At 42.0% G+C, this 12,480-nt stretch overlaps 1 protein-coding gene across 6 annotated transcripts in view; it reads right to left on the reverse strand.

The window, feature by feature from the left end:
• Nucleotides 1-32: 32 nt before the first annotated feature.
• The window catches only part of TNFAIP8L1 (TNF alpha induced protein 8 like 1), a 33,559-nt gene continuing 21,111 nt past the window's right edge, over nt 33-12,480 (reverse strand). For all 6 annotated transcript variants that reach the window (XM_074203970.1, XM_074203971.1, XM_074203974.1 and 3 more), the window contains one exon: nt 33-5,645. In XM_074203970.1, the coding sequence (XP_074060071.1) occupies nt 5,080-5,640 (561 nt within the window). In that variant the 5' untranslated portion in view covers nt 5,641-5,645 and the 3' untranslated portion in view covers nt 33-5,079. The remainder of the gene's footprint in view (nt 5,646-12,480) is intronic.

A 12,480-nucleotide genomic window follows, 5' to 3' on the forward strand; every position in this document is an offset into this window, starting at 1 on the left:
TTTTTTTTCAGTGTCATTGCATTTTTCCCCTCTGATTATATTTTTTGTCTCTATGTGTAAACCCCTCTTTAAGGAATTTACCCAACTTTGCACATGGGGTAAGTAGCAGAGCCTTGATTCTCTCCCCTACCCACCACTGCCCCTCTCCTAAGGGGCAAAGCTGTAGCTGTAGCCTAGTGCTTTTGCCCTTCTCTGTAGAGGCAGAATCCTGAGATCTGGGATTTAGAGCTAGAAAGGGCCTGAGCTCAGACCCTTCATTTCACAGATGAAAACTCAAGCTCACAAAAGAAGTAAACAGCCCAGGTCACACAGCAGTAAACCTGGATTCAAACCTGAGTCTTTGACTGTGTGACTCTTCAGTGCCACTGACCAACCTACCATCCCTCTGGGCTGCTTGTTGAGCCATTTGCCAGAGACTTAGGAGAGCTTGGAGAGGGGAGGGTTGGGGGCGGGGTGGACTGAGAGCAGAGCATTCCCACTGGAGTGCCCACTCATCTTGGCGGAGACACTCCCAAGTCAAACCATTGGGTTTCTTTCCCTCCCCTTCTGGAAAATGGAGCTAATAAAAGCACTAACCTAGTTCTTGGGGTGGTCTAGTTGTTATAGGTAAAGCCCTTTGGAGGATGAAATCTTCAGTTTTAAGTGCCCTAAATTGTGCCTTAATAGAAAAGGAGGCTGTGCCAGATAGAAAAAAAAAATCCTTTGGAGTTTAGAGCAATTTAGCTGTTCTCCAACACCCCTGAAGCCCTGACAGGAGTAGACTGGCATTACATCTGTACCAGCTCTACCATCTTTGTTGCTGTGTAGCATCTTAATGGGAAAAACAATCATCTGGCCAACTGAATCCTCAGGTAGAAGAGCTGGGAAGGGTGATGAGGATTACAGGTCCCTGTTTTCTAGGGCTTTGGGGGTGATATGGATTAGATGGGCACCATGGCTGTATTATCTCCTCACAACTGTCCCAAAAGGGAAGTGATGCTGTTAACCCGTTTTACAGAGGTGGAAATGGAGGCAGGCAGAAGTTGCACAGCCAGCATCTCGGGTTGGATTTGAACTCAGGTCTGAGTTAAAAAAAAATAGTTCAAAAACATGATGAGCTACCCAAAAGTGTGATTACCTGTATTGTAAAAATAGGTAATGGGAACATCACTGAAAGTCTTCAAATGCAGATGATGAACCCTTACAGAAGAGATTCCCTCCTTCAATGCAGATGGGGCTAGAAACCCCAAAGACCCAGCAGCACAATGATTCTGGTTTGCTTTGCTCATTGATGATAGCTTTCCTCTTTTGAGGGGTCAGCGTGTTTTCATTGAGCTGGCTAGTGCTTTCCCTAAAAGGAAGCATATAGATCTCTTTGTGTTGAAAGGATCACTGCTATTCCTTAGCTTCAGCTAACACAGGGCATGTACTTTATAGGATGGGAGAGGCTTGCCATCGCAAGAATGGCTGTGATGACCCTTGGTCACAAAAGTGGTTCTAGTTAGTGGCCCATGAAGATGTATGGTACCACCCTTTTCTCACTGCCTGTCATCAGAGTTCACTAATAGACCACAGGCATGCTATTCTAGGCCTTTATTTCTTCATGTAGATTGCAATACAATGAATCAGGCCAAGAATCACATTTTATGAAAAACCTTAACTGCTTTGGAGTTTAGGGAAAGAAAAATACAACCATAGAATGAATAAACAAAAACCTAGAAGGGTTCTGATCTCACTGGAGAGAGAAACCTGGGAGTTTTGACTCCTGAGTTTTCTTCCTAGGTCTCTTGCTGTGTTCCTACTGTGCAAATCAATCACGATAGTCCTTTTGGTTTGCCTATTTGGAGAAATGAAACCCATAGCTTCCAGGATTCCAGGTGATTGGATTCCAAGATGAAAGACATTAAGTACAAATTAACGTTCTCAAAATAAGGGAGGGGGAGAATAGATTGGAACCACAGATTCTGAGGATGAGGACAATCTGGACCACTAATCTGTTGCCCCCAGCATGTCATTGTGAGCACAGGACCATGAATATTGGACTGGGAGGGAGGGGGTCAAGGGTTATAGGCTCAAAGTCCAGGCCATTAACTAGCCATACAACTCTGGTGCTAGAGTACTTACCTTAGGGTCAGAAAGACCTGAGTTTAAGTCTAGTATACTTACTGTGTGACCCTGGGCAAATCTCATCAACCTTATTTGCCTGTTACAATGAGCTGGAGAAGGAAATGGCAAATCACTACAGTATCTTTACTGAGAGAATACCAAATGGGGTCCCAAAGAGTGGGATATGACTAAAACCAACTGAACAACTGTAGGCAAATCACTTCCATTTAAGAGTTTGGGAAATAACAATCTTGAATTAGGTTTTTCCTCATAGAGGTTACAATCTACATGAGAATCATAGGACACTAATAATAATACATGTTAAGTGCTTTAAATGAAAATGAAGGACTCAGTTCAGAAGAAGGAAAGAATGCAAGGATTATGGAAGATTTTACAGCAGGATCATTGGAACTTGGTTGTAAAGGATAGAAAAAGCAACGGGTGCAAATAGTTCAGTCATCACAGTATATAGAGGTAGAGCATGGACCCATATTATGGGCAGGGATGTCCTGTTTGAGACTGGAGAGGTAGAGTGGCACAAGTTCATGGAGGGCCCTAAATGCCAAGCTAAGCCAGACACAGCCTTTTAAAACAGCAGAATGATAGAACCAGCTTGATATATGAAGATGAATCTGGCAGCTGATGAAGGATGACTTGGAGGAAGGAGGATGGGGGCCAACAGTGGAGGTGGGGAAAACCAATTAGATTATGTGATAGTTCTAGGGGATGCTAATGAGGGCTGGTATTACGGCTCCATGGGAGACGTTGAGGCAGTCTCTGAGCCTCTGTCTCTTCTGCATAATGAGGGGGTAGGACTGGGTGGTCTCTGAGGTCCTTTCAGGCTCTGACACTCAATGATTCTAGTAAAAGATTCCTTGTTAAGTATAAATTAGCCCTCATCTATGGGGGAATGTACTTAGAGCGAAGGTGGTTGGGCTTTGAAACATGAAAGCCTGAATTTTAGCAGCTTTGTAAACTGACAGGAGCAGGAAGCATCTGGCAAGCAGAGCTGTTCCATGCTCCAAACCTTGGAGTCTTCTGAAAGATCAGGGTTGCAAGAGCCTCGGGCTGCACTCCTCACAGCAGGTACAGGCTGGAAAGATAAACCAAGCCTGGGTCTGCCAAGGCCCCATTGCCTTCGCTAAGGGGGTGATTCACACATGACAAAACCAAATCCTAAGCTGTGGCACATCCCCCTCTAAGACTGGAAAATCTACTCACTGCTCTCCTGGTCCTCCACCAGTCAAAACAGGCAGGAATTTATCCAGGGCTCCACTCTCTGTGCCTTCCTTGGAGCAGCCCACCTCATTTTCAGTTGTTTTGATGTGTGGGATGTGAGTGATGTCTTCAGTGGCATTTGACACAGGGGAGGGCGGTGGATAGAAAGGGGACTTGTAGCTCCAAAGAGGCCATCTCAGTCCGTTTGTTTGTCAGCATGGTTGGACTTTTCTTCAAATTATTCTCTGCTCTGGTTCGTGTGTGTGTGTGTGTGTGTGTGTGTGTGTGTGTCTAAACACTTGTGCTTTTAAGATGAGCAATAAAACTAAACTGCATTGGCCTTTCTTTGGAGTCCACAGCCAAGCTAACCACATTCTGAAATGAATCCTTGTTTTGTAGAGTGGCCCAAACGCCTACTGCCTACAGCTCCCACGTGGAGGGATGGGGAAATGGGAGCTGTTGTCAGAAAAGGTCACAGGAGTATGATTATTTGTGCAGTGCTAGGACCATTATTTCCATTTAAAAGGCAAAAGGGAAGAGAGAGCAAGAACAGACTGAAATTAGTTATATGCCATTTAATTGATAGCTTTGAGTCAGTCTAAGTAGAAGGTATGTGATTTTATTTAAAATAGTTCAGTAGTGTCACTTTTCTTAAAAAAATTTTTTTAAATTCCCAAACCCATGAAATACTAAGGACAGATTGGATAGTGACCAAGGAACAAACACAAACAATTATATTGGTAGAATCAGTTAGAGGAACCTAGGACAGAATGTCATTTGGGAATCTCTTTGGTTCTTCTTAGGATAACCAAAGTGTTCATTTATCATTTGGTTTGTAGCTGCATCTCTAATCTCACTGGAAACGAGAATCTACTAGATGGAAGATTCATTTGCTTCTCATGGATGAGGATGGGGTGGTCATGGCCTTTTGCCCACATGTGGAAAGAGACCCAGCCACAGTGGAAAAATGCCACGGGACAATTATATGTCTTTGAATTCAAAAAGGGGCGTGTAAGATGAACCACACAAATCTTTCCTCAACAGTAGTATCTTTCTTTCCTCTGCGAGCTATCTCTTTAGTTCAAGAATACATCCAAAACAGATATGGTTCTTAGAAACCTTTAAGTCCAGAGCAAACCAAAAAAACCTTTCTGAACCTGCTTCAGGCTTCGCAAACAGTCAGTACCTAAGCCTGTAAGGGCTTAGCCAGACCTTTCCCTCAGTCTGCTGAATCAATGTCTCAGCCCTCACTAGCTTTGTATGAAACAACCCCAAAGTCCTGTTAATATTGTGAGCGGAAAGGAGGCCTGTTCCTATGTAGTAGACTTTCCTTAGCCAGCTGTTGGACTGCAAACACTGGACTTTCAGAGGTGTGAATGTGGTGGGATCTCATAAGACCACAGGGCAGTTCCGGAGCTACCCACAGGAATGAGAGCTCAAACCAAGTCAGAGGATGGGACATTCACTGGGGTGTGTGGCCAACTCCCTGAAGCTCACTAGTCACCAAACCATCCTCTGCATGGTAAAATGCTCTCTTTGAAGCAAAAGCTCCCCTCCAGAGCACTTCCTACACAGGTGGAGGCAATGCCTGTGAATCTGCTGGTAAAACAATGCTGTGGGTTGCAGATCCCCTATTATACCATTAAGGAATGGGATCCAGTCATTTGGGCTAGATTCAGAATGGGAGGGGAAAAAAAGGAATAAAAGGCACATCTTCCCCCATCTTTGAGGCCAAGAGCAGGATAGTTGCCCCTGTGTTTCCTATAGTTTCTGAGGTCATATGCTATCTTCATCTAGCATTTTATTGATCCCATCACAGATCCGTCGCAGGTGGGAGCGGTATGGCTCAGAGGGTCCATAAAGAGCTGCCAGGAATTCAAAGTCTGCAAAGTGGTTAAAAACATGGTTGATTCGGGAATGGGACTTGCTTGTCAGGTGGGTATTGACAGCCTGGTGCAGCAGATCTCTACACTCGTGGAGGGTGGTGGCCATCACCCGACGGTCAAAAGTGAAGTCTATTTGGTAGAAGCTGACTGCAGTCATGGCCAGGTGATGGACCTTTTTTCGAAAGCGTTCCATCAACACCAGCTCCTCTGGGCTGAACTGCCCATTGCGGTAGAGGATACCCAACTTCATGACAATCTTGATGAGGTCCTTAATGATCTTCTGAGCCTCCTTGCGGTTCCGGGTGAATTCCTTTGTTACCCTATAGAGCTCATCCAAGACCTCACTGCTTGTGTCATCGATGAACACGCTGGCCATAGTCTTGGAGGCCATTTTACTCAGGAGTTTCTTCTGAGCTTGCAGGGCAAGGTTCTTGGTACTGAAGGTATCCATGTTTGCTGAAGATAGGAGAGGAAACAGAGCAAAGAGAAAAGCATATGTAAGTAATCATCCTTCATATCCCACCTGGGAGTCCTCTAGCCAGCCTCCCCCTATCTTGGTTGGCTGAAGAGTCAGGGGCTTGCTTCAAGACAATGTATTCTACACCTTCATTTTTTTGTGACAGGATTCCCTCCTCTACTTGTAAAATAAATTCTGTACTCCCACTTCCAAGTTGTATGACCTAAAGCAAGTCATATCTCTAGAAGCCTATTTTCTCTTTTGTAAAACAAGGATGTCAGGTTCCTTCTCTGATTTTTAATGACCCTGACAATCAAGAATTCTCTAATGATTTCTTAATTTTTTTAAATGCAGACATGTCATTCACACTTTTTGATTTTATATCACTGCAATTTCCTTCCTTCAATTAAAAAAAAGTTAAGCAAAACCACCTGATGCATCAAGTTCGCTCTTAGTGTAAATGACATCCTGTACCTGTAGGATCCTATTTTTCTAAGGAAAAGTGAAAGTTTCCTTTTCTCCTCTCCAGCACAAAGATTAGTCATGTACTAATTTCATCAAGATTTTTTGTTTGCTTAAAAAAACAGCAAATGGTTAGGAGCTAAAGTGCATTCAAAAAGACTGGAGTTAAAACTTTACTCAGACATTAGTCATGAAACTTAAGGCAGATCATTTTATCTGCTTCAGTTCGCTCAACTTCAAAATAAGGATAATAACAGCACCTTCCTATTTCAAAGAGTTGTTGTGAAGATCAAATGAAATAATATTTGTTAAGTACTTAGTCCACAGTAAGTGATCTATAAATGCTCATTTCTCTTCTTTTCCTTTCCTTAAAGGAAGTGAACAAGTTCAGTCTAACAATTAACAATAAAGAAGGATTTTTTTTAACAGAAGGTGTATGGTAGGGGTCTTGGTAAGGGTGGGTTGTAAGTAGTTCAAGAATTAGAAAGCAATTTTTTTGATCTCAAAACCTGAAATGACAGGTTGAGATTTTTGTCCCTCAGGGGACAGGAAAACTGTCTCACTACTTTATAAAGGCAATTCTAAAATCTTAGGTATTTAGAGAAAATACCATCTCCTTAGATACTTGGGGGACCTTGGAATGCCATATATCTTGGAATCATTCTTGAGTCATTTCTCTTCCTCACATTCAAATGTTCATTCATTTGCCAAGCCTTGCCAGTTGAGTCTACCGGTATAAGATCTCTCCCATCCATCATCCTTTCTCTCCATTCTCAAGGCCACTGTCCTATTGGAGCCTCATTACCTATCACCTAGACCACTCTCATAGTCTTATTCTTCTTTTTTAGGTTTTTGCAAGGCAATGGGGTTAAGTGGCTTGCCCAAGGCCACACAGCTAGGTAATTATTAAGTGCCTGAGGCCGGATTTGAACTCAGGTCCTCCTGACTCCAGGGCAAGTGCTCTATCCACTGCGCCACCTAGCTGCCCCCCTCATAGTCTTCTTAACAGATCTCCCTGTTCTCAGTCTACCCCTCTTCCTACCTATCCATCTTCCACATAGCTATCCATATCATCTTCCTAAAGCACCAGTCAGATGAAGTCAGAAACTTCCCCGGTTCATTATTGACTCTAGGATAAAATTTGAACTCCTTGGCTTGGCATTTAAAGCCCTTTATAGTCTGACTCTCGCCTCCCTCCCTTTCCAGACATTTCACATAATTCTTCATACATTTTTTACATTCCAACCAAGACTGTCTACTTGTTCTTCCCCAAATGTGGCATTCCACCCCCTGCCTCCATGACTTTCTATGGCTGTTTCCCATGCTATCTACTTTTTTTAGAATATCTAACTCTCTTAAAGACTCAGAGGCTCATGTACTACCTTTTCTGATATTCCCTAGAGTTATTCCTCTCTCCTTCCTCAAATTCTCTTGCATCTTATCCTCTGGTAAAACATAATCTTCTTGAGGGCAGAGGCTGTTTTTCATTTCTCTCCCTGAATTCCACACTTCATACTATGCATTTAATCATTTCTTGTCCAACCGAAAAGAAACTACATCAACCTATAGACCTCTGTAGACTACCTTTTGGGGGAAATTGTTAAGACCATCAGAACTGGGTCTTACCATAATAACATAAGTTATCATAGTAAATGATTTTAGAGTTTAGAAGATCACAGATATAGAAGTGGAAGGGTAATCTTGCACAACCCTTTTCTTTTACAGATAAGGAAACCAGAGTACCAGAAAAGTAAAATAATTTGCCAAGGTCACTCATGCACTGAGTAGCAGAGCCAGGATTCCAATGCAAGTCTCCATTCATCACTCTTACTATTGCTTCATGATGTCTTGCTATTGAGTTCATTTTCCAAATAAAGAAAATGAGGCCCAGGAAGGGATAATGACTTGCTCAAAATTGTTTTTATGTCACTTTGAAGTTTTCAAAAGCACATTCCATACAACAATCCTGAAAGGCAGATAGGTGGCAAGAATTATTCTAGGGGCAGTTAGGTGGCACAGTGGATAGAGCACTGGCCCTGGAGTCAGGAGGACCTGAGTTCAAATCTATCCTCAGACACTTAATAATTACCTAGTTGTGTGGCCTTGGGCAACCCCATTACCTCGCAAAAAAAAAATACAAGCAAGGGATAGTGAAACAGCATAGGATTTAGGTCCAGGACACATAGGTATGAATTCTCACTCTGGTATTTGCTACCTTATTGCTTATTTCTTTACTTCCTTGTTCCCCCTCAAATTTCCTGGCTCAATAATAGATTCAACCACAGAATGGCACATCCAGAAGCCAGTGCCATTCTATGGACACTGACCTCTGGGAGCAGCCATGTGGTTTTGGTAAGAGTATATTCCTGCAGTTGTGACCCAGAGAAGCTTGTCATTAAACCAGCCCTGCAAGAAAGGGCCAGCTGAGCTGGTTTGGGTTATGATAAACTATTTAGAAGAGTATGTGCAGTAACCATCTTTCTTTTGTGAAGAGGTGGAGGACAGTGAGTGTGGAATATTGTATATGTTGTCAGATGGGACTCTGTGAGGGTGGGTTTTCCTAAACTATTTTTCTTTGCTATAAGAGAAGGATCTTGGGGATGGGGAAGAATAGGAGAGGTTCAAAGAAAGGGATAACAAGAAAGAATATTTCTATGAGTCAAAAGCAAAAAGAAATTCAAAAACTTTTAAAAACTAAAGTAAACATTTAAAAAACATTAACACAAATAAGACATGTATCTTTAGCATAAGCAAGAATGGATTAAATACAGTCTTCCTGGCTGGAAGGAACATTCATATCAATGCAACCTTAGAGACACATGGTTCTTGATCAGTTTTCAAATATCTGCCACCTCTGTGTTCTTGGTTCTGCCTTCAAGGCTTGTTAGGGATTAGATTAAGCAAACCCACTACCCCAAACCTAAAAACAGAGTCAGAACCTTAAGCTCACAGAACTGGAAGGAAACTTGTTGATGAAGGCCAATCTTTTCATTTTACAGCTGGGGCAACTGAAAACTTGGATGGGGAAGGGGAATCCTTCCATTACTTAGAGACAGAACTGACCAGTTTTGCTGACACTTCCAGGGTTGGAATAGATGCACTTTCCCTTAATGGATTCAATTCCTTTATTATTCCTTCCTCCATTCATTCAAAAAAGCATTTACAAAGCACCTTTTAGGTGCAAAGTACCATGTATACTAGGACTTGGTAAAACAAATGGAGGAAAGAAAAGTCTTCTTAGTCTACTGGAGGTATAATACCAATGTTATGCTTATAAAAGTTTAACAACTGGCTCTCCAAGAAAAAACTTGAACACACTTTTAAGTTTAATTCACATGAACATTTTCTTGATCACTTTCTTGAGTTTAGACAATCAACAAAACTAAAAAACAAGGTGTAAACCTTGATTTATATTTTTGCCAACTTGCAAGGTGTAAATGCTTATCAGATCTTGTGAGTCAGTTTGAGATGTATAGCCCTGGACCTTTACACAGATAAATAAATATGACTTAATTTGAGGCAAGAGAAAGCAGGGAAAATCTAGAGAGAACAAAGAAGGTTGCTCCTAAGAAAGCAAAGGCTATCTAAGAGCCAAGAATGAAAGAAACTCTTTCACACTTGGGGAGAAGCAGGGATAAAGGCTAGAGATGGCACTCCAAGTTCAAGGAATAGCAAAAGGAGGGCAGTTTGGTTGGAATTTGTAATTTGTAAAAGGGATGGCTGTAAAAAGGAGGAATCTGAAATGAGTCTGGAATGAAATGAAAGCGGGAAGTCAGACTGTATCTTACTCTTGTTATTCATCCCTCTTTTTGAAGAGGACCAATGACATCACAGAATGAGGTCTTGACTTGTTGGTGAATTGGATTTAAATGAAGCAGAGCTGCGCGATCATCAGCCTCATTCTCTTTTAGTCATCAATGTTCAGTGGCAAGATAAAAGTCAAGACCACTGGTGATAGATAGCCTGGGATGCAGTGGATGACCTTGGTGGCTTCCTGTGTCTGACCAAGCTCTCAGAACTCCATAGCACCCGCTTCAGTCCCTTCAAGGCTGATGGAACAAATTGTTCTTATCCACCTAGTCTACCTGGGGAAAACTTCACATTCTGCTTCACATACTGAAGCAAGGCAGTGTGACAGGTTTACACCTGTGCTTTAGGAAGAAGATTTTGGCAGCTCTAGGAGAATAGATTTGAAGACAGAAGAATCTGGAGACATTCTTCAAATGCTTAGATCTTTTCTAAGGAGTCCAGGCCAGGCTGGTCAGAAAAGGAGTCATCATAGTCATGGGATGAGGATGAGAAACTGAACACTTTCCATGATTCTGAGCAGATGTTTGGTCTAATGATCATCATGGCAACAATTTACATTTCTACAGAACTTTTAGATTCATAAAGCACTTTTCCTACAATGAGACCCAGGAGGTAGAGTTCCAAGGATCCACACCTGAGAGTTGCCCCTCAACACTGTTAAAAGGGTTCTTAACCTGGGGTCTGTGAACTTGATAAATGTATATCACTTTCATTGATTCCTTTTGTTTCCTCTGCATTTTATTTTGAGCATTTAAAATCATTCTTCTGAAAAGGGGTCCCTAGACTTTCCCAGTCTTGACTGCCAAAGAAGTTTGGGACCTAAAAAGATGAAGAACCCTTCACTCTTTATAGGAGGAACCTCTGAGGGAGAACAGTGATTCCCAAAGTCACTCTGTAAGAAGAAGAAACTCAGGACTTCTGACAACTGAGGCTAGGAACCCTAGCCTTGTCACCCCATAACAGCATATTACCATCTTTGTTTTATGGTCATGGTCAAAGAAAGGAAGTCCAAAGTACATTCATGCTCTTTAATTGTAATAAAGCTGAGATTTTGATTCAGTTCTCTGAGTCTCCAAATTTAGACCCCCTAACCACAGTGTATTTTCATCCCCATTTTGGAGATAAGAAAATAGGCTAGAGTAGACCCTTGCTACATAACTAGTTAATGATGAACCCCCCCCAGGATTTGAGTAGACAGCCCCTGATTCTAAATTAAGCCCCCCCCCACACACACACACTATATTTAACACATAGCATTTTGCTTTTGAGGTAAGAAGACCTCCTTAGTCATCCAGACCCTCAACCCAGTAGCTAAGGAATCATCCCTGGACCCCAAAGTCTGGTGTAGAGATTAACCAGTTAATTAGAATGGAGGCACCAATTTATAGTACCCCTGTTCTTCACACAGAGTTATTTTTGGCTTTCTGGAAATGCAATAGTTTGTCAGCATTTCCTTTGATGTGAAAACATTGATTTTTAACAGTGTGAACCTTGGACAGGGGGTTGGCTCTCCTAATAAAGAGCAGAGAAAATAGAGGGGCAGTCCTGCCCATAGCTGGGAATAACCAAGCTCCTAAATAGGCACCAATCAAAGAACAATGAGATAGTTAGGACCTTGTCGGTGGCCTGGGCCCCTGGTATCTAGTTCTGGCTTTGCTATTTTCTAACTGGGTGCCTTTGGGCAAGTCCTTAGGCCTCAGTTTTTCCATCTATAGGATCAGTGGTTTTAGAGCTAGAAGGATTCTTAGAGATTATCTGGTCCAACCTCTTTATTTTCCAGATGAGGAAATTGAGGGTCAGAGGGATTATGGACTGTTTGTACAAGGTCACTCCATTACAAAACAGCAGACCTAATATTCAAATCAAAGAATAAGATTCTTTTTATTCCAAGTCTAGTGCTTATGTTGCTTTTTAGTTGGTTTTTCAGTCGTGTCCAATTCTTCATGTCCCCATTTTGGGGTTTTCTTGGCAGAAATACTGGAGCAGTTTGCCATTTCCTTCTCCAGCTCATTTATAAATGAGAAAACGGTGGCAAAGAAGGTTAAGTGACTTGCTCAGGATCATACAACTAATAAATGTCTGTGGATGGATTTGAATTTGGATTTTCTTGACTCCAGGTCAAACATCCCCTGTACCTCTGTACCTATTACACTGTAAAATGATAGGACAGTAAGAGGTTGTTTTCATAATTTTTGTAGAATTCAAGCCCTTGAGGACAGGGAGTCTGATTTTTGTTTTTATATCTCTCGAAATTAAGTGTTCAATGCCTGGTACATTATATAGTCATAAATATTTGTAAAATGATCATTCCTCTGATATCCTGTATTCTAAGGACCCTCCCAGCTCTGATATTCTGTGTTCTAAGGGAGCTCCCAGCTCTGACCTTCTGTGTTCTAAGGACCCTCCCAGCTTTGATTTTCTGTGCTCTAAGTATCCTCCCAGCCCTGACATCTTGTGTTCTAAGGACCCTCCCAACCCTGACCTTCTGTGTTCTAAGGGAACTCCCAGCTCTGATATCCTGTTTCTAAGAGTCCCCCCAGATCTGACATTCTTGTTCTAATG

The sequence above is a fragment of the Macrotis lagotis genome, chromosome X (assembly GCF_037893015.1).
Source record: "Macrotis lagotis isolate mMagLag1 chromosome X, bilby.v1.9.chrom.fasta, whole genome shotgun sequence".
In the NCBI taxonomy this organism is placed as follows: domain Eukaryota; kingdom Metazoa; phylum Chordata; class Mammalia; order Peramelemorphia; family Peramelidae; genus Macrotis; species Macrotis lagotis.